The 22,227-nt window shown below is 51.3% G+C and overlaps 1 protein-coding gene across 1 annotated transcript in view; it reads left to right on the top strand.

The window, feature by feature from the left end:
- Nucleotides 1–554: 554 nt before the first annotated feature.
- ddx27 (DEAD (Asp-Glu-Ala-Asp) box polypeptide 27) overlaps nucleotides 555–22,227 on the top strand; it is a gene marked incomplete at its 5' end in the record, with an annotated part of 37,373 nt that continues 15,700 nt past the window's right edge. The window contains 13 exon segments of the mRNA XM_080493683.1: nucleotides 555–584; nucleotides 586–639; nucleotides 8,278–8,337; nucleotides 10,716–10,869; nucleotides 10,935–10,987; nucleotides 12,665–12,751; nucleotides 13,635–13,740; nucleotides 13,838–14,011; nucleotides 14,467–14,617; nucleotides 14,857–14,956; nucleotides 15,348–15,489; nucleotides 15,620–15,773; nucleotides 16,793–16,874. Of these exon segments, the coding sequence (XP_080349809.1) occupies nucleotides 555–584; nucleotides 586–639; nucleotides 8,278–8,337; nucleotides 10,716–10,869; nucleotides 10,935–10,987; nucleotides 12,665–12,751; nucleotides 13,635–13,740; nucleotides 13,838–14,011; nucleotides 14,467–14,617; nucleotides 14,857–14,956; nucleotides 15,348–15,489; nucleotides 15,620–15,773; nucleotides 16,793–16,874 (1,347 nt within the window).

Here is a 22,227-nt window from a genome sequence, read left to right on the forward strand (position 1 = left end):
TACCTTTATAATGTCCATGTTCATTGTACATAAATGTCCCATTGTGTGTAAATAAAGACTTTATATATTGTTGTCATGGCTCCATCATGTTGCTCTAAAAGGAGAGGACAGCGTCCCAATGTCCCGTCTGCAGACTGCTTCCATGTCCTCTCTGGACTTTATAGAAGTATGCTACATTAAATTAATATATAAATGAAGGAAATGATTCTTCAGTCTAAATGTATATCTGCCTGGTTTCCTTCAGAAACACGTCGCTGTCACACAGACTTGTTTAGGCTGACGGAGCAGACTTGCCCCTCACAAGATGGCGGCCGCTCTGACGTAAGGGAGCGGTGGGCGGAGACAGGCTGCGCGGCGTCTCGTGTTTATATGTGGTAGCCCGGACAGATCTAGTAGCTACACCGGAACACTTCCGGTCTGCCGGAAGCAAACCAAGAAGAAGAAGAAGAAGAAGAAGACGTGCCCCGGAAACAAACTGCTGTTGACGCACGTGCAAGACAGAAAAACTACACGAGTCTAGAAGAGGTCCAGACCTGATCCAGACCCGGTCCATCATGCTGGAGCAGCTGGACCTGATCGGGACCCCTCCCTGACGACTACCAGAGTCCAGAGGAACCGGACAGTGAGTCCGAGCAGGAGGTGAGTCGGTCCGGTCCCCTGTCCCCCCGTTCCCCGGTCCCTGAGCCCCCGTTTCCCCGGTCCCCGAGCCCCCGGTTCCCCGAGCCCCCGGTTCCCCGGTCCCCCGGTTTATCGAGCCCCCGGTCCCCCGGTCCTTGAGCCCCCGGTCCCCCGGTCCCCCGGTCCCCCGGTCCCCCGGTCCCCCGGTCCCCCGGTCCGTTGCAGATGTTTGTGCTGCTTTAGTGTTTAAGATCCGAGAGTTTGTCTCTCCATGTTTCTGGACCAGACCGGTTCTGTTTTCATGGTTCTTTGGTTCCAGACCGGGTGTCCATGTGGAGGACACTGAAGACTGACATGTCTTTAGTTTGGTGAGGAAATAAACTATTATTGCTGAGGGGTCTTGATTTGGGGATCAGGTCCAGTAGCGCCGTGTGGACAGCAGAGGGACAACAAGCGGAAAGCAACCAGCTGTGGTCAGACTGACATCTGGACTGTTTGGACAGGGACGGCCTGTCTTTCAGACCTTCACTAGTGCTGGTCTGAGTCCGTCCACCCTCAGGAACTGTTCTAGGTTCTCATGCAGAACTGCAGTAAATAGATCCACGTCTGTCCTCCTGCTGCGGCTGCTGTTCCCGAAGCTTCTGGGGTGGAGGAGGGACAGGGACGTCAGCTCTTCATGGTCCTGTATCCGTCCAGGGACGTCAGCTCTTCATGGTCCTGTATCCGTCCAGGGACGTCAGCTCTTCATGGTCCTGAATCCGTCCATGGGCGTTGTGGTGAGTGCAGGTAAATTGTCCTCTGGGCCTTGGAGCCTGCGGTGCCTTCAGGGACCTCCAGGAAACTTCTTCAATAGTTTAAACAACAAATCCTGCTGCTGGTTCGGCTGAAGCCGCTTGTTGTCCCTCTGTGGTCCACACGGCGCTTTGAGCGCCCCCTACTGGACCTGACCCCTCAGCGAGTTTATTTCCTCACCAAACTAAAGACATGTCAGTCTTCAGTGTCCTCCACATGGACACCCGGTCTGGAACCAAAGAACCATGAAAACAATGTTGTCAAAAAGTCCTGAGCTGTCTGGAGTCCTGGTCCTGGTCCTGGTCCAGGTCCAGAGGCTTTTATCAGGACTTCCAACCTTAAAGTACAAATACACAACATCTATATAAATATAAAGTCACTATATAAATCAGGGGAGTGTCCTACTGGTCCCTCCTATCTCCTACTGGTCCCTCCTATCTCCTACTGGTCCCTCCTATCTCCTACTGGTCCCTCCTATCTCCTACTGGTCCCTCCTATCTCCTACTGGTCCCTCCTATCTCCTACTGGTCCCTCCTATCTCCTACTGGTCCATCCTATCTCCTACTGGTCCCTCCTATCTCCTACTGGTCCATCCTATCTCCTACTGGTCCCTCCTATCTCCTACTGGTCCCTCCTATCTCCTACTGGTCCATCCTATCTCCTACTGGTCCCTCCTATCTCCTACTGGTCCCTCCTATCTCCTACTGGTCCATCCTATCTCCTACTGGTCCCTCCTATCTCCTACTGGTCCCTCCTATCTCCTACTGGTCCATCTCCTACTGGTCCCTCCTATCTTCTACTGGTCCCTCCTATCTCCTACTGGTCCCTCCTATCTCCTACTGGTCCATCTCCTACTGGTCCCTCCTATCTCCTACTGGTCCATCTCCTACTGGTCCCTCCTATCTCCTACTGGTCCCTCCTATCTCCTACTGGTCCCTCCTATCTCCTACTGGTCCCTCCTATCTCCTACTGGTCCCTCCTATCTCCTACTGGTCCATCTCCTACTGGTCCCTCCTATCTCCTACTGGTCCATCTCCTACTGGTCCCTCCTATCTCCTACTGGTCCCTCCTATCTCCTACTGGTCCATCTCCTACTGGTCCCTCCTATCTCCTACTGGTCCCTCCTATCTCCTACTGGTCCATCCTATCTCCTACTGGTCCCTCCTATCTCCTACTGGTCCCTCCTATCTCCTACTGGTCCCTCCTATCTCCTACTGGTCCCTCCTATCTCCTACTGGTCCATCTCCTACTGGTCCCTCCTATCTCCTACTGGTCCCTCCTATCTCCTACTGGTCCCTCCTATCTCCTACTGGTCCATCTCCTACTGGTCCCTCCTATCTCCTACTGGTCCCTCCTATCTCCTACTGGTCCATCCTATCTCCTACTGGTCCCTCCTATCTCCTACTGGTCCCTCCTATCTCCTACTGGTCCCTCCTATCTCCTACTGGTCCCTCCTATCTCCTACTGGTCCCTCCTATCTCCTACTGGTCCCTCCTATCTCCTACTGGTCCATCCTATCTCCTACTGGTCCCTCCTATCTCCTACTGGTCCCTCCTATCTCCTACTGGTCCCTCCTATCTCCTTTCCTATCCACTTCTCCTTAACCCAGAAGTGTTTAAGCGGCGGCCGTGATGAGGAATGTTGGAATTCTAACTGAGCAAAGGAAAGGACCATCTTTCTTTCTTTCTTTCTTTCTACCACCATCCTCCTTTCTTTCTTTCTTTCTACCACCATCCTCCTTTCTTTCTTTCTTTCTACCACCATCCTCCTTTCTTTCTTTCTTTCTACCACCATCCTCCTTTCTTTCTTTCTTTCTACCACCATCCTCCTTTCTTTCTTTCTTTCTACCACCGTCCTCCTTTCTTTCTTTCTTTCTACCACCATCCTCCTTTCTTTCTTTCTTTCTACCACCGTCCTCCTTTCTTTCTTTCTTTCTACCACCGTCCTCCTTTCTTTCTTTCTTTCTACCACCGTCCTCCTTTCTTTCTTTCTTTCTACCACCATCCTCCTTTCTTTCTTTCTTTCTACCACCGTCCTCCTTTCTTTCTTTCTTTCTACCACCGTCCTCCTTTCTTTCTTTCTTTCTACCACCATCCTCCTTTCTTTCTTTCTTTCTACCACCATCCTCCTTTCTTTCTTTCTACCACCATCCTCCTTTCTTTCTTTCTTTCTACCACCATCCTCCTTTCTTTCTTTCTACCACCGTCCTCCTTTCTTTCTTTCTACCACCATCCTCCTTTCTTTCTTTCTACCACCGTCCTCCTTTCTTTCTTTCTACCACCATCCTCCTTTCTTTCTTTCTTTCTACCACCATCCTCCTTTCTTTCTTTCTTTCTACCACACCATCCTCCTTTCTTTCTTTCTTTCTACCACCATCCTCCTTTCTTTCTTTCTTTCTACCACCATCCTCCTTTCTTTCTTTCTACCACCATCCTCCTTTCTTTCTTTCTTTCTACCACCATCCTCCTTTCTTTCTTTCTTTCTACCACACCATCCTCCTTTCTTTCTTTCTTTCTACCACCATCCTCCTTTCTTTCTTTCTTTCTACCACCGTCCTCCTTTCTTTCTTTCTACCACCATCCTCCTTTCTTTCTTTCTTTCTACCACCATCCTCCTTTCTTTCTTTCTACCACCGTCCTCCTTTCTTTCTTTCTTTCTACCACCGTCCTCCTTTCTTTCTTTCTACCACCATCCTCCTTTCTTTCTTTCTTTCTACCACCGTCCTCCTTTCTTTCTTTCTTTCTACCACCATCCTCCTTTCTTTCTTTCTTTCTACCACCATCCTCCTTTCTTTCTTTCTACCACCGTCCTCCTTTCTTTCTTTCTACCACCATCCTCCTTTCTTTCTTTCTACCACCGTCCTCCTTTCTTTCTTTCTACCACCATCCTCCTTTCTTTCTTTCTACCACCGTCCTCCTTTCTTTCTTTCTTTCTACCACCGTCCTCCTTTCTTTCTTTCTACCACCATCCTCCTTTCTTTCTTTCTTTCTACCACCGTCCTCCTTTCTTTCTTTCTACCACCATCCTCCTTTCTTTCTTTCTACCACCGTCCTCCTTTCTTTCTTTCTTTCTACCACCATCCTCCTTTCTTTCTTTCTACCACCGTCCTCCTTTCTTTCTTTCTACCACCGTCCTCCTTTCTTTCTTTCTACCACCATCCTCCTTTCTTTCTTTCTACCACCGTCCTCCTTTCTTTCTTTCTTTCTACCACCATCCTCCTTTCTTTCTTTCTACCACCGTCCTCCTTTCTTTCTTTCTACCACCATCCTCCTTTCTTTCTTTCTTTCTACCACCACCCTCCTTTCTTTCTTTCTTTCTACCACCATCCTCCTTTCTTTCTTTCTTTCTACCACACCATCCTCCTTTCTTTCTTTCTTTCTACCACCATCCTCCTTTCTTTCTTTCTTTCTACCACCATCCTCCTTTCTTTCTTTCTACCACCGTCCTCCTTTCTTTCTTTCTTTCTACCACCGTCCTCCTTTCTTTCTTTCTTTCTACCACCGTCCTCCTTTCTTTCTTTCTTTCTACCACCATCCTCCTTTCTTTCTTTCTTTCTACCACCATCCTCCTTTCTTTCTTTCTTTCTACCACCATCCTTCTTTCTTTCTTTCTACCACCATCCTCCTTTCTTTCTTTCTTTCTACCACCGTCCTCCTTTCTTTCTTTCTACCACCATCCTCCTTTCTTTCTTTCTTTCTACCACCACCCTCCTTTCTTTCTTTCTTTCTACCACCATCCTCCTTTCTTTCTTTCTTTCTACCACACCATCCTCCTTTCTTTCTTTCTTTCTACCACCATCCTCCTTTCTTTCTTTCTTTCTACCACCATCCTCCTTTCTTTCTTTCTACCACCGTCCTCCTTTCTTTCTTTCTTTCTACCACCGTCCTCCTTTCTTTCTTTCTTTCTACCACCGTCCTCCTTTCTTTCTTTCTTTCTACCACCATCCTCCTTTCTTTCTTTCTTTCTACCACCATCCTCCTTTCTTTCTTTCTTTCTACCACCATCCTTCTTTCTTTCTTTCTACCACCATCCTCCTTTCTTTCTTTCTTTCTACCACCGTCCTCCTTTCTTTCTTTCTACCACCATCCTCCTTTCTTTCTTTCTACCACCGTCCTCCTTTCTTTCTTTCTACCACCATCCTCCTTTCTTTCTTTCTTTCTACCACCGTCCTCCTTTCTTTCTTTCTACCACCATCCTCCTTTCTTTCTTTCTTTCTACCACCATCCTCCTTTCTTTCTTTCTTTCTACCACCATCCTTCTTTCTTTCTTTCTACCACCATCCTCCTTTCTTTCTTTCTTTCTACCACCATCCTTCTTTCTTTCTTTCTACCACCATCCTCCTTTCTTTCTTTCTTTCTACCACCGTCCTCCTTTCTTTCTTTCTACCACCGTCCTCCTTTCTTTCTTTCTTTCTACCACCATCCTCCTTTCTTTCTTTCTTTCTACCACCATCCTCCTTTCTTTCTTTCTTTCTACCACCGTCCTCCTTTCTTTCTTTCTTTCTACCACCGTCCTCCTTTCTTTCTTTCTTTCTACCACCGTCCTCCTTTCTTTCTTTCTTTCTACCACCGTCCTCCTTTCTTTCTTTCTTTCTACCACCATCCTCCTTTCTTTCTTTCTTTCTACCACCATCCTCCTTTCTTTCTTTCTTTCTTTCTTTCTACCACCATCCTCCTTTCTTTCTTTCTTTCTACCACCGTCCTCCTTTCTTTCTTTCTTTCTACCACCGTCCTCCTTTCTTTCTTTCTTTCTACCACCATCCTCCTTTCTTTCTTTCTTTCTACCACCGTCCTCCTTTCTTTCTTTCTTTCTACCACCATCCTCCTTTCTTTCTTTCTTTCTACCACCATCCTCCTTTCTTTCTTTCTTTCTACCACCATCCTCCTTTCTTTCTTTCTTTCTACCACCATCCTCCTTTCTTTCTTTCTTTCTACCACCATCCTCCTTTCTTTCTTTCTTTCTACCACCGTCCTCCTTTCTTTCTTTCTACCACCATCCTCCTTTCTTTCTTTCTTTCTACCACCGTCCTCCTTTCTTTCTTTCTTTCTACCACCATCCTCCTTTCTTTCTTTCTTTCTACCACCGTCCTCCTTTCTTTCTTTCTTTCTACCACCGTCCTCCTTTCTTTCTTTCTTTCTACCACCGTCCTCCTTTCTTTCTTTCTTTCTACCACCGTCCTCCTTTCTTTCTTTCTTTCTACCACCATCCTCCTTTCTTTCTTTCTTTCTACCACCATCCTCCTTTCTTTCTTTCTTTCTTTCTTTCTACCACCGTCCTCCTTTCTTTCTTTCTTTCTACCACCGTCCTCCTTTCTTTCTTTCTTTCTACCACCGTCCTCCTTTCTTTCTTTCTTTCTACCACCATCCTCCTTTCTTTCTTTCTTTCTACCACCATCCTCCTTTCTTTCTTTCTTTCTACCACCATCCTCCTTTCTTTCTTTCTTTCTACCACCATCCTCCTTTCTTTCTTTCTTTCTACCACCGTCCTCCTTTCTTTCTTTCTTTCTACCACCATCCTCCTTTCTTTCTTTCTACCACCATCCTCCTTTCTTTCTTTCTTTCTACCACCGTCCTCCTTTCTTTCTTTCTACCACCATCCTCCTTTCTTTCTTTCTTTCTACCACCGTCCTCCTTTCTTTCTTTCTTTCTACCACCATCCTCCTTTCTTTCTTTCTACCACCATCCTCCTTTCTTTCTTTCTTTCTACCACCGTCCTCCTTTCTTTCTTTCTACCACCGTCCTCCTTTCTTTCTTTCTACCACCGTCCTCCTTTCTTTCTTTCTACCACCATCCTCCTTTCTTTCTTTCTTTCTACCACCATCCTCCTTTCTTTCTTTCTACCACCGTCCTCCTTTCTTTCTTTCTACCACCATCCTCCTTTCTTTCTTTCTACCACCGTCCTCCTTTCTTTCTTTCTACCACCATCCTCCTTTCTTTCTTTCTTTCTACCACCATCCTCCTTTCTTTCTTTCTTTCTACCACCGTCCTCCTTTCTTTCTTTCTTTCTACCACCATCCTCCTTTCTTTCTTTCTACCACCATCCTCCTTTCTTTCTTTCTTTCTACCACCGTCCTCCTTTCTTTCTTTCTACCACCGTCCTCCTTTCTTTCTTTCTACCACACCATCCTCCTTTCTTTCTTTCTTTCTACCACCATCCTCCTTTCTTTCTTTCTACCACCGTCGTCCTTTCTTTCTTTCTTTCTACCACCATCCTCCTTTCTTTCTTTCTTTCTACCACCGTCCTCCTTTCTTTCTTTCTACCACCGTCCTCCTTTCTTTCTTTCTACCACCGTCCTCCTTTCTTTCTTTCTTTCTACCACCATCCTCCTTTCTTTCTTTCTACCACCATCCTCCTTTCTTTCTTTCTACCACCATCCTCCTTTCTTTCTTTCTACCTGTTCATCACAGGGAGGCGGAGCTGGACGCTGCAGGTCATTTTTAATGTGTGTGTGTGTGTGTGTGTGTGTGTGTGTGTGTGTGTGTGTGTGTGTGTGTGTGTGTGTGTGTGTGTGTGTGTGTGTGTGTGTGTGTGTGTGTGTGTGTGTGTGTGTGTGTGTGTGTGTGTGTGTGTGTGTGTGTGTGTGTGTGTGTGTGTGTGTGTGTGTGTGTAGGAGCAGCCGCCCGTCCTCCTCAGCAGGAACAGGAAGTCTGGCGCTCGCAGGTCAAAGGATTTTAACGTCGGTTTTGATTTTGTGGATCGAGACGAAGTGAGAAGAGACGAGACCACGAGAGACTTGATGAACCAGGTCCAGAACCAGGTAGTGACCCACAGAGAAAGGCCTAGTCTTCTTGATCTAGCTAGTGCTGGTCTAGCTGGTCCTGGTCTAGCTGGTCCTGGTCTAGCTGGTCCTGGTCTTTTGTGTTTCAGAGAACTGCAACGACTCTTGACCAGAAAATAGAAACAATTAGGAAGAAGAGGAAAACTGAGGTGAGTTATTATGTCCGAGTCTTTGTGTCGTCCATCTGACTCTGTCGCCGAGTCTTTGTGTCGTCCGTCTGACTCTGTCGCCTAGTCTTTGTGTCGTCCGGCCGAGTCTTTGTGTCGTCCGTCTGACTCTGTCGCCTAGTCTTTGTGTCGTCCGTCTGACTCTGTCGCCTAGTCTTTGTGTCGTCCGTCTGACTCTGTCGCCGAGTCTTTGTGTCGTCCATCTGACTCTGTCGCCGAGTCTTTGTGTCGTCCATCTGACTCTGTCGCCTAGTCTTTGTGTCGTCCGTCTGACTCTGTCGCCTAGTCTTTGTGTCGTCCATCTGACTCTGTCGCCTAGTCTTTGTGTCGTCTGTCCGAGTCTTTGTGTCGTCCGTGTGACTCTGTCGCCGAGTCTTTGTGTCGTCCGTGTGACTCTGTCGCCTAGTCTTTGTGTCGTCCGTCTGACTCTGTCGCCTAGTCTTTGTGTCGTCCGTCTGACTCTGTCGCCTAGTCTTTGTGTCGTCCGTGTGACTCTGTCGCCGAGTCTTTGTGTCGTCCATCTGACTCTGTCGCCTAGTCTTTGTGTCGTCCGTCTGACTCTGTCGCCGAGTCTTTGTGTCGTCCGTCTGACTCTGTCGCCGAGTCTTTGTGTCGTCCATCTGACTCTGTCGCCGAGTCTTTGTGTCGTCCGGCCGAGTCTTTGTGTCGTCCGTCTGACTCTGTCGCCTAGTCTTTGTGTCGTCCGTGTGACTCTGTCGCCTAGTCTTTGTGTCGTCCGTCTGACTCTGTCGCCTAGTCTTTGTGTCGTCCGTCTGACTCTGTCGCCTAGTCTTTGTGTCGTCCGTCTGACTCTGTCGCCTAGTCTTTGTGTCGTCCGTCTGACTCTGTCGCCTAGTCTTTGTGTCGTCCGTCTGACTCTGTCGCCGAGTCTTTGTGTCGTCCGTGTGACTCTGTCGCCTAGTCTTTGTGTCGTCCGTGTGACTCTGTCGCCTAGTCTTTGTGTCGTCCGTCTGACTCTGTCGCCGAGTCTTTGTGTCGTCCGTCTGACTCTGTCGCCTAGTCTTTGTGTCGTCCGTCTGACTCTGTCGCCGAGTCTTTGTGTCGTCCATCTGACTCTGTCGCCGAGTCTTTGTGTCGTCCGTCTGACTCTGTCGCCTAGTCTTTGTGTCGTCCGTGTGACTCTGTCGCCTAGTCTTTGTGTCGTCCGTCTGACTCTGTCGCCTAGTCTTTGTGTCGTCCGTCTGACTCTGTCGCCTAGTCTTTGTGTCGTCCGTCTGACTCTGTCGCCTAGTCTTTGTGTCGTCCGTCTGACTCTGTCGCCTAGTCTTTGTGCCGTCCGTCTGACTCTGTCGCCTAGTCTTTGTGTCGTCTGTCCGAGTCTTTGTGTCGTCCGTCTGACTCTGTCGCCTAGTCTTTGTGTCGTCCGTGTGACTCTGTCGCCTAGTCTTTGTGTCGTCCGTCTGACTCTGTCGCCTAGTCTTTGTGCCGTCCGTCTGACTCTGTTGCCTAGTCTTTGTGTCGTCTGTCCGAGTCTTTGTGTCGTCCGTCTGACTCTGTCGCCTAGTCTTTGTGTCGTCCGTGTGACTCTGTCGCCTAGTCTTTGTGTCGTCCGTCTGACTCTGTCGCCTAGTCTTTGTGTCGTCCGTCTGACTCTGTCGCCTAGTCTTTGTGTCGTCCGTCTGACTCTGTCGCCGAGTCTTTGTGTCGTCCATCTGACTCTGTCGCCGAGTCTTTGTGTCGTCCGTCTGACTCTGTCGCCTAGTCTTTGTGTCGTCCGTGTGACTCTGTCGCCTAGTCTTTGTGTCGTCCGTCTGACTCTGTCGCCTAGTCTTTGTGTCGTCCGTCTGACTCTGTCGCCTAGTCTTTGTGTCGTCCGTCTGACTCTGTCGCCTAGTCTTTGTGTCGTCCGTCTGACTCTGTCGCCTAGTCTTTGTGTCGTCTGTCTGACTCTGTTGCCTAGTCTTTGTGTCGTCTGTCCGAGTCTTTGTGTCGTCCGTCTGACTCTGTCGCCTAGTCTTTGTGTCGTCCGTGTGACTCTGTCGCCTAGTCTTTGTGTCGTCCGTCTGACTCTGTCGCCTAGTCTTTGTGCCGTCCGTCTGACTCTGTCGCCTAGTCTTTGTGCCGTCCGTCTGACTCTGTTGCCTAGTCTTTGTGTCGTCTGTCCGAGTCTTTGTGTCGTCCGTCTGACTCTGTCGCCTAGTCTTTGTGTCGTCCGTGTGACTCTGTCGCCTAGTCTTTGTGCCGTCCGTCTGACTCTGTCGCCGAGTCTTTGTGTCGTCCGTCTGACTCTGTCGCCTAGTCTTTGTGTCGTCCGTCTGACTCTGTCGCCGAGTCTTTGTGTCGTCCGTGTGACTCTGTCGCCGAGTCTTTGCAGCCTCTCAGGAGTGGTTTGTTTTCAGGAGAAAGTTTCTCAGACTGACGCTTCGTTAGAGAAGAAGGAGAATGAAGATTCCGATGAAGATATGAAACCTGCTGATGAAGATGACGATGAAGATGGTGAGGAGGAGGAGGCAGAGTTTGGCTCCAGTGATGAAGAGATTCTGACCAAATCAGGTGAGTCAAGTTTTTCTTCAAGACTTTGGATTGAAACGGAGCTGATGGAGGTTTTTCTTTTCCAGACACTCTGAGAGACAAGCAGCGGCGGGGGAGGAAGAGGAGGGACGAAGAGGAGGTGAGGAGGGACGGGGGAGGAAGAGGAGGGAGGGGGGACGAAGAGGAGGTGAGGAGGGACGGGGGAGGAAGAGGAGGGAGGGGGGAGGAAGAGGAGGGACGAAGAGGAGGTGAGGAGGGACGGGGGAGGAAGAGGAGGGACGAAGAGGAGGTGAGGAGGGACGGGGGAGGAAGAGGAGGGAGGGGGGACGAAGAGGAGGGACGAAGAGGAGGTGAGGAGGGACGGGGGAGGAAGAGGAGGGAGGGGGGAGGAAGAGGAGGGACGGGGGAGGAAGAGGAGGGACGAAGAGGAGGTGAGGAGGGACGGGGGAGGAAGAGGAGGGACGAAGAGGAGGTGAGGAGGGACGGGGGAGGAAGAGGAGGGACGGGGGAGGAAGAGGAGGGACGAAGAGGAGGTGAGGAGGGACGGGGGAGGAAGAGGAGGGACGAAGAGGAGGTGAGGAGGGACGGGGGAGGAAGAGGAGGTGAGGAGGGACGGGGGAGGAAGAGGAGGGACGGGGAGGAAGAGGAGGGACGAAGAGGAGGTGAGGAGGGACGGGGGAGGAAGAGGAGGGACGAAGAGGAGGTGAGGAGGGACGGGGGAGGGTGAGGAGGGACGGGGGAGGGTGAGGAGGGACGGGGGAGGAAGAGGAGGGACGGGGAGGAAGAGGAGGGACGAAGAGGAGGTGAGGAGGGACGGGGGAGGAAGAGGAGGGAGGAGGTGAGGAGGGACGGGGGAGGAAGAGGAGGGAGGAGGTGAGGAGGGACGGGGGAGGAAGAGGAGGTGAGGTGGGGGGGGGGTGGAGGAGGGGCAGGGGAGCAAAAGGGGGGACAGGGAGGAGGAAGAGGACAGGTGGTGCCACCACTGTCTAGACCAGGTCCTGGAGGTACAGTCCTGCTTGTTGTCACGTCTCTTGCTTCAACTGGCTGCTTCAGGGGACGTCCACACAAGGATAAAACCATCTTTGTCCTCCCTGTCCTCACCGTCCTCACCTCACTATGAACACGGCTCAACACCAGGCTTCAGGGCATGTAGTACACATGCCAGGCCTTTAGGGGCGCTGTGACTCACCAAACACAACAAGAACACAGAAGAAGACAGACCACATAGAAATATAGAAGTAGACTCCTGCACATAAACACATAACCACTATATAATCTAGTTTTATAGGTCTATGGCCCCGCTCCGCCTGCTTCTAGCTTCTGCAGCTCCACCCGAGCTTCTAGTCCCTGATTGTTGTGGTTATTAGGTGACGTAGCGGTTATTAGGTGACGTAGTGGTTATTAGGTGACGTAGCGGAGCGGGGTGGGGGGGGTGGCCCATAACATCATCTTTTGTCCAATGGACGATGGTCTTTGCTGTAGTCCCACGAGCCGGAGTTTTAGAATTTCCCCACTCTGGGACCCGTCTTCAAAACCCGTCTTCAAAACCCGTCTTCAAAACCCGTCTTCAAAACCCGTCTTCAAAACCCGTCTTCGGGCTCCTGAACTCCGCCTCATGTGGACGACGGGCCAGAAACAGCTGGTTTAGGTCTCCTGGTGTGGACGTCCCTCAATGAGCAGCTGGTTCTCTGGCTTTGTGCTGAACGTGGTGAAGAACCTTCTGGACATTCAGGGGTTAAAGGGGGAGAACGGAGAACCTGCAGGGCTGCACCGCCGGGATCTAGTTGTTGCCATGGTAACAAGTATTGTTTTTCAGGCTCAAGAGGTTTTTTCTGAAGATGCGTCTCAATACGACGACCAACTGAGCTTTGATGACATGAACCTGTCCAGACCCATCCTCAAGGTGATTCATGTGTCCATAACCTGTCCATAACCTGTCCAGACCCATCCTCAAGGTGATTCATGTGTCCATAACCTGTCCATAACCTGTCCAGACCCATCCTCAAGGTGATTCATGTGTCCATAACCTGTCCAGACCCATCCTCAAGGTGATTCATGTGTCCATAACCTGTCCATAACCTGTCCAGACCCATCCTCAAGGTGATTCATGTGTCCATAACCTGTCCAGACCCATCCTCAAGGTGATTCATGTGTCCATAACCTGTCCATAACCTGTCCAGACCCATCCTCAAGGTGATTCATGTGTCCATAACCTGTCCATAACCTGTCCAGACCCGTCCTCAAAGGGATTCATGTGTCCATAACCTGTCCATAACCTGTCCATAACCTGTCCAGACCCGTCCTCAAAGGGATTCATGTGTCCATAACCTGTCCATAACCTGTCCAGACCCATCCTCAAGGTGATTCATGTGTCCATAACCTGTCCATAACTTGTCCAGACCCATCCTCAAGGTGATTCATGTGTCCATAACCTGTCCATAACCTGTCCAGATCCATCCTCAAGGTGATTCATGTGTCCATAACCTGTCCAGACCCATCCTCAAGGTGATTCATGTGTCCATAACCTGTCCAGGCCCGTCCTCAAAGGGATTCATGTGTCCATAACCTGTCCAGACCCGTCCTCAAGGCGATTCATGTGTCCATAAACTGTCCAGACCCGTCCTCAAGGCGATTCATGTGTCCATAACCTGTCCAGACCCGTCCTCAAGGCGATTCATGTGTCCATAAACTGTCCAGACCCGTCCTCAAGGCGATTCATGTGTCCATAACCTGTCCAGACCCGTCCTCAAGGTGATTCATGTGTTCATAACCCCCCCCCACCCCAGGCTGTCACCGCCTTGGGCTTCCAGCAGCCCACTCCGATCCAGAAGGCCTGTGTTCCTGTTGGTCTGTTGGGTCGTGACCTTTGTGCCTGTGCTGCCACTGGAACAGGTAACTGTAATAGATTACTGTGACAAGACAGATTACCCAGTGAAGACCGTTACTAATGACTGTTGGAGCGTTTGATTTGTTGACCGTCTCCCTTCAGGAAAGACGGCAGCCTTCATTCTCCCGGTGTTGGAGCGTTTGATTTACAAACCCCGGACACTGCAGGTGACCCGGGTCCTGGTCCTGGTTCCGACCCGGGAGCTAGGGATCCAGGTCCACTCTGTTGCCCGGCAACTGGCCCAGTTCACCTCCATCACCACCTGCCTGACCGTCGGTATGACTTTTGATCCATCCATCAGCTCTCGTGTTAGGATCTTATCACACGTTACGAATGACTGCGGTAACGATGCGTTATGACTGTTATGACGTGTTATAACTGTTAATTACTGTTTAAATAACATTATGACGTGATACGACATGACTTGTAATGACCATGATGACATAATGACTGTTGTAATAACATGTTATGACAGTTCTAATGACTGTTGTAATATCTTATGATGTGTTATGACTGTTGTAATAACATGTTATGATGTGTTATGACTGTTGTAATAACATGTTATGATGTGTTATGACTGTTGTAATAACATGTTATGATGTGTTATGACTGCTGTAATAACATGTTATGATGACGTGTAATGACTATAATGATTAATGACTGTTGTTATGACTGTTGTAACATGGTGGTAACGAGTCGGGGGGTCTGGGTCTGGACCTGTCTGTCCCCAGGTGGTCTGGACCTGAAGTCTCAGGAGGCGGCGCTGCGAGCCGGACCAGACGTATTGATCGCCACGCCGGGTCGTCTGATCGATCACCTTCACAACACGCCCAGCTTCCAGCTGAGCCACATCGAGATCCTGGTCCTGGATGAGGCCGACAGGTTGGGATTGTTATGGGGGGCGGGGAGGGGGGGTGCTGGTCTCTCAGCACGTTGTTCTGGTGCTACACCACTTCCCCTGTGTGTTTTCAGTGTCGGATGCTAAGCGTGATCGATGACTAAAGTACTTCTGGTGTGCCGTCTGTACCAGGTGTATACATGCTGTAGTAAAGTAAATGTCCTCCAGTGTACCGTTCAGGACCTAGTCCTGGTAAAGACACAGTCTGATTCTGGTTCTTCAGGATGTTGGACGAGTACTTTGAAGAACAGATGAAGGAGATCATCAGACTGTGTTCATACAACCGACAGACCATGTTGTTCTCCGCCACCATGACAGAGGAGGTGAGTGACCTGTCTCTTTGTCCGTCTGTTGGTCCGTCCGTCTGTTGGTCCGTCCGTCTGTTGGTCCGTCCGTCTGTTGGTCCGTCCAACACTGACAGTGGATGATGACAACTACGTCACAAGGACTTTGACAAGTGTGTAACCACCCGCGACCCGCTGTGACCACCCGCTGTGACCACCCGCTGTGACCACCCGCTGTGACCACCTGCTGTGACCACCTGCTGTGACCACCTGCTGTGACCACCCGCTGTGACCACCTGCTGTGACCACCCGCTGTGACCACCTGCTGTGACCACCTGCTGTGACCACCCGCTGTGACCACCTGCTGTGACCACCCGCTGTGACCACCTGTGACCACCTGCTGTGACCACCCGCTGTGACCTGCGTGCAGGTGAAGGATCTGGCCGCCGTGTCGTTGAAGCAGCCAATCAGGATCTTCGTGAACAGCAACACAGACGTGGCTCCGTTCCTGCGGCAGGAATTCGTCAGAATACGACCTCATCGAGAAGGAGACCGAGAGGCCGTGGTAGCAGGTGAGTCGCTGCTGAGTCGCTGCTGAGTCGCTGCTGAGTCGCTGCTGAGTCGCTGCTGAGTCGCTGCTGAGTCGCTGCTGAGTCGTAACTGTGTGCGTGTGTGCGTGTGTGCGTGTGTGTGTGTGTGTAGCTCTGCTGACCAGGACGTTCCAGGATCACGTCATGTTGTTCACCCAGACGAGGAAACAGGCTCATCGTCTCCACATCCTGCTGGGACTCCTGGGACTGAAGGTCGGGGAGCTCCATGGAGCTCTGAGCCAGGCCCAGAGGCTGGACAGTCTGAGGTACACAACAACAACACAACAACAACAACAACACAACATGGAGCTCTGAGCCAGGCCCAGAGGCTGGACAGTCTGAGGTACACAACAACAACAACAACAACACAACATGGAGCTCTGAGCCAGGAGCTGGAGAGGACACACACACACACACACACACACACACACACACTCAAAGGCGGCATGGCTCGGTTGATAGAGCGGTCGTCTCCCAATCAGATGTTGCAGGTTCGATTCCCGTCTCTGCCTGCCTACATGCCGAAGTGTCCTTGGGCAAGACAGAGTGAGTGGTTGGTGGTGGTCAGAGAGTGAGTGGTTGGTGTGGTGGTCAGAGAGTGAGTGGTTGGTGGTGGTCAGAGAGTGAGTGGTTGGTGTGGTGGTCAGAGGGTGTCACGGTTCTCGTACTATAATCAGTTGTTTGGGAGGTGCGCATGACATTTGGTGAGTGCATGAGAGCCAGCCTCTGCTACTGACTGACTAAATCACTAAATCACTGTCAGGAGCTCCGTCTCCATGGCAACACACTGCTGCACCGAATCTGCCCGGTAACACAGACTGCTCCTTTGGTAAAGTGGACATGTGATACCATGGTTCACCAGCCAGTGCTCACTCACATGCAGGCGCACACACAGTATCCTAGGTAGCATGCTTTTTAATGCTAATGCTATGCTAGTTAGCATAGCTGATTAGCAAGTGAGATAAGACTAGATTCAAGGTCAGAGGCCCCTGGGGAGTAACCTGTGTGATTTTCAGGTAGATAGCAGATATTAGCCTAGCATGCTAGTTAGCATGCTAACAAAGTTTGTTTAATTGACCTGATATTTGGTGGGTGGCCCTTATGGGGGTGCTAGGGTCATGGATCACTTGCTAATGAGCTGGGTCCCACCCTCTTTTGACCCCACCCTAGGGTTAGTAGGGGGTATCGGTCGGCAGCAGGAGGCAGGCACAACAAAATCTCCTCTGGAATTTTCTAGTTGTTATTATTATTCCACACACCCCAGCCCCTGTTCTTTGTCTTGCAGGCGTTTTAAAGACGAGCAAATAGATGTCCTGGTGGCAACAGACGTCGCAGCTCGAGGGCTGGACATCGATGGAGTGAAGACGGTTCTCTTCTCCTTCTTCTCTTCCTCCTTCTCCTCCTCCCTCTTCTCCTTTTCCTCCTTCTGATGTTGATGGTGATGTTGCCGGGCTTTCAGGTGATGTTGACATGTTGCTGGTGATGTTGCCAGTCTTCCAGGTGATGTTGAAGTGTTGCTGGTGGTGTTGCCAGTCTTCCAGGTGATGTTGACGTGTTGCTGGTGATGTTGCCAGTCTTCCAGGTGATGTTGACGTGTTGCTGGTGATGTTGCCAGTCTTCCAGGTGATGATGTGTTGCTGGTGATGTTGCCGGTCTTCCAGGTGATGATGTGTTGCTGGTGATGTTGCCGGTCTTCCAGGTGATGATGTGTTGCTGGTGATGTTGCCAGTCTTCCAGGTGATGTTGCCAGTCTTTCAGGTGATGTTGACGTGTTGCTGGTGATGTTGCCGGTCTTTCAGGTGATGACGTGTTGCTGGTGATGTTGCCGGTCTTCCAGGTGATGATGTGTTGCTGGTGATGTTGCCAGTCTTCCAGGTGATGTTGCCAGTCTTTCAGGTGATGTTGACGTGTTGCTGGTGATGTTGCCGGTCTTCCGGGTGATGATGTATTGCTGGTGATGTTGCCGGTCTTCCAGGTGATGATGTGTTGCTGGTGATGTTGCCGGTCTTCCAGGTGATGATGTGTTGCTGGTGATGTTGCCGGTCTTCCAGGTGATGATGTGTTGCTGGTGATGTTGCCAGTCTTCCAGGTGATGTTGCCAGTCTTTCAGGTGATGTTGACGTGTTGCTGGTGATGTTGCCGGTCTTTCAGGTGATGACGTGTTGCTGGTGATGTTGCCGGTCTTCCAGGTGATGATGTGTTGCTGGTGATGTTGCCAGTCTTCCAGGTGATGTTGCCAGTCTTTCAGGTGATGTTGACGTGTTGCTGGTGATGTTGCCGGTCTTCCAGGTGATGATGTGTTGCTGGTGATGTTGCCGGTCTTCCAGGTGATGATGTGTTGCTGGTGATGTTGCCGGTCTTCCAGGTGATGATGTATTGCTGGTGATGTTGCCGGTCTTCCAGGTGATGATGTGTTGCTGGTGATGTTGCTGGTCTTCCAGGTGATGATGTGTTGCTGGTGATGTTGCCAGTCTTTCAGGTGATGTTGCCAGTCTTTCAGGTGATGTTGACGTGTTGCTGGTGATGTTGCCGGTCTTTCAGGTTGATAAGATAAGATAAGATCTCCTTTATTTATCTCACATGTGGAGAAATGTGCAGTGGTACAACAGGATAGTAAAGAGAAAGAAGTACACAGCAGGAACTAAAAAAGCAGATAAAAATACAATATAATAAAAATATACACACGGTGCCTATAAGTGTGGACATGTACAGAATATGGGGGTGGATGTATTTTACATAGTAAATACGTTCTTCTAGATTATTATAGTTATAGCACTACTTCTTGCCCAGTTGCAGTGGAGTGATATTGTCCGGTGGTGGTGTGCAGTGGTCTCCTGGGAGCAGGCTTGGTTGAAGAGTCTGACTGCAGCAGGGAGGAAGGACCGGCGGAGTCTCTCCTTCAGACACCGCGGGTGGAGAAGCCTGTCACTGACGGAGCTGCCCAGTGATGTGACGGTACCATGTAGGGGGTGGGAGACGGTCTCCATCAGGGATGAAAGCTTCTTCAACATCCTCCTGTCTCCCACCACCTCCACAGGATCCAGGGGGCAGCCCAGGACAGAGCTGGCCTTCCTCACCAGTTGGTTCAGTTGGTTCCTGTCTGCAGCCGGAGTGCTGCTGCTCCAGCAGACCACTCTATAGAAGATGGCTGATGCCACCACTGAGTCATAAAAGGTCCTCAGGAGCGCCCCCTGCAGTCCAAAGGACCTGAGTCTCTGCAGCAGATGGAGTCTGCTCTGGCCCTTCTTGTAGAGAGCGTGGGTGGTGTTGGACCAGTCCAGTTTATTGTTCAGGTGAACACCCAGGTACTTAGAAGAGTCCACTATCTCAATGTCCTTTCCCTGGATGTTCACCGGTGGGGGGGGGGGGGGGGGGTCTCTGCCTGTGGAAGTCCACCACCAGCTCTTTGGTTTTACCCGCATTGATCTGGAGGTGGTTCCGCTGGCACCAGTCCACAAAGTCCAGGTTGAGTTCTCTGTACTCCGCCTCGTCGTCGTTGGTGATGAGGCCGACGATGGTGGAGTCGTCAGAGAACTTCTGCAGGTGACAGGTGGATGTGTTGTGGGAGGAGTCTGCAGTGTAGAGGGTGAAGAGGAAGGGAGCCAGGACCGTCCCCTGTGGAGCCCCCGTACTGCAGATGACCAGGTCAGACACACAGTCCCGTGTCCTCACAAACTGTGGCCGGTTGGTCAGGTAGTCCAGGAGCCAGGATGTGAGGTGCGGGTCGACTCCAGTGTGCTGCAGCTTGTCCTCCAGAAGCGTGGGCTGGATGGTGTTGAAAGCTCTGGAGGAATCCTAGAACATGATCCTCACAGTGCTCCCAGCCCTCTCCAGGTGAGAGAGAGATCTCTCCATGAGGTAGAGGACGGCGTCCTCCACCCCGATGCCTGGCAGGTAGGCCAACTGCAGCTGGTCCATCGATGAGCTCACCAGGGGGCACAGATTGAGAAGGACCAACCTCTCCAAGGTCTTCATCAGGTGTGATGTCAGCGCCACCGGCCTGAAGTGGTTGAAGTCCTTGGGGCGGGAGGTCTTCGGCACCGGTACCACACAGGTCGTCTTCCAGAGCTGTGGTACTCTCCCCAGTTGAAGGCTCAGGTTGAACATGTGCCCTATGACCCCACTGAGCTGGTCTGCACAGGTTCTGAGGAGTCTGGAGCTGATGCCATCTGGACCGGTTCCTGACCTTTAGCCTCCTCAGCTCTCTGTTCACCTGGGCTGTTGTGAAGGACAGGCTGGAGCAGGGGGGCTGTGGGGGGGTAGTTGTGGGAGTGAGGGTGTGGCTGACACTGAGGGGAGCAGAGAGCGGTGTGCAGGGGGGTGGGATGGGGGTGGGGACAGCTGGTGGTGGTGATTGCAGCGGGATGGAATGGGTCGGGGGAGGGGTGGATGTCTGTTCAAATCTGTTGAAGAAAATGTTCAGATCATTCACCCCCTCCTGGTCCAGAACCAGCTCGGTGTTGGAGTCCTTGTGACCCGAGATGGCTTTCAGGTCCTTCCAGACTCCGCTGACATTCCGCTGCTGCAGCTGTTCCTCCATCTTCCTCCTGGAGCTGCTTTTCCCCTCCCTGATCTTCCTCCTCAGCTCTCTCTGCACAGTCCTCATCTCCTCCCTGTCTTTTGATTCACAGGCCGTCCTTTTGTCCCTGAGGACGGCCCTTATCTCAGGAGTGATACACGGTTTGCTGTTGGCAAACCAGCGTCTGGTGGGTACCGTGTAATCCACACAGAAGTTTATGTAGTCTGTGATGCAGTTTGTGAGGCCGTCCATGTCCTCCCCGTGGTCCCCATAGAACACTTCCCATGCAGTTGTCTCAAAACAGTCTTTGAGAGCCTCTTCTGCCTCATCGGACCAGATGTTAATGGTGCGGGTCACAGCTGGTTGTCTGTGTACCAGAGGTTTGTACACAGGCAGGAGGTGCACAAGGTTGTGATCTGATCGGCCAAGGGGAGGGAGAGGAGATGAGGTGTATCCCCCCTTGGTGTTGGCATAGAAAAGGTCCAGTATTTTATTGTCTCTGGTGCAGCAGGGGACATATTGTTTGAAGGTGGGCAGGGTGGAGGAGATGGAGGCATGATTAAAGTCCCCGGTGATGGAGGAGAGCTGTGGGTGGTGTGTCTGCAGCCTGTTTGTGAGCGAGTGCAGGACATCACACGCTGCGTGGGCGTTAGCAGAGGGGGAACGTACGCAGTTATCGCCATAACCTGTGAGAATTCCCGCGGCAGGTAATACTCATGCTAACCGCTAACAGTTCAATGTCCTGACAGCAGAGTTGTTCTTTAACAGTGATGTACCGGGATTACACCGTCTATCGTTCACAAACACTGCCAGCCCTCCTCCTTTCCTCTGACCTTCCTTTGTCCTGTCTCCTGTCAGGTGGAAACCATCCAGCGGAACGTTCTAGTCCGGTGTTAGCTCCGTTAGCCAGGTCTGCGTGAATAGCATCAGGCTACATTCCCGATATTCCCTCTGATGCCGGGTTAGCGCCGCGAGCTCGTCCATCTTGTTGGTAAGGGATCTTACGTTCCCGGTGACGATCGATGGGAGGATGGGTTTGTAGCGTCGCTTCCTGTTGCGGTGTTTTACCCCGGCACGGCCCCCCCGTCTCCTCCTCTTCAGCCCGGGGGGAACATCGGGTCTTTCTCTTCAGCCCGGGGGGAACATCGGGTCTTTCTCTTCAGCAGAGGGGGGAACATCGGGTCTTTCTCTTCAGCCCGGGGGGGAACATCGGGTCTTTCTCTTCAGCAGAGGGGGGAACATCGGGTCTTTCTCTTCAGCAGAGGGGGGAACATCGGGTCTTTCTCTTCAGCAGAGGGGGGAACATCGGGTCTTTCTCTTCAGCAGAGGGGGGAACATCGGGTCTTTCTCTTCAGCCCGGGGGGAACATCGGGTCTTTCTCTTCAGCCCGGGGGGAACATCGGGTCTTTCTCTTCAGTCCGGGGGGGAACATCGGGTCTTTCTCTTCAGCAGAGGGGGGAACATCGGGTCTTTCTCTTCAGCAGAGGGGGGAACATCGGGTCTTTCTCTTCAGCAGAGGGGGGAACATCGGGTCTTTCTCTTCAGCAGAGGGGGGAACATCGGGTCTTTCTCTTCAGCAGAGGGGGGAACATCAGGTCTTTCTCTTCAGCAGAGGGGGGAACATCGGGTCTTTCTCTTCAGCAGAGGGGGGAACATCAGGTCTTTCTCTTCAGCCCTGGGGGGAACATCGGGTCTTTCTCTTCAGCAGAGGGGGGAACATCGGGTCTTTCTCTTCAGCAGAGGGGGGAACATCGGGTCTTTCTCTTCAGCCCTGGGGGGAACATCATCTTTCTCTTCAGCCCTGGGGGAACATCGGGTCTTTCTCTTCAGCAGAGGGGGGAACATCGGGTCTTTCTCTTCAGCCCGGGGGGAACATCGGGTCTTTCTCTTCAGCAGAGGGGGGAACATCGGGTCTTTCTCTTCAGCAGAGGGGGGAACATCGGGTCTTTCTCTTCAGCAGAGGGGGGAACATCGGGTCTTTCTCTTCAGCCCGGGGGGAACATCGGGTCTTTCTCTTCAGCAGAGGGGGGAACATCGGGTCTTTCTCTTCAGCAGAGGGGGGAACATCGGGTCTTTCTCTTCAGCAGAGGGGGGAACTTCGGGTCTTTCTCTTCAGCAGAGGGGGGAACATCGGGTCTTTCTCTTCAGCAGAGGGGGGAACATCAGGTCTTTCTCTTCAGCAGAGGGGGGAACATCGGGTC

Source organism: Lipophrys pholis, assembly GCF_963383615.2.
Source record: "Lipophrys pholis genome assembly, contig: SCAFFOLD_53, whole genome shotgun sequence".
Lineage (NCBI taxonomy): Eukaryota > Metazoa > Chordata > Actinopteri > Blenniiformes > Blenniidae > Lipophrys > Lipophrys pholis.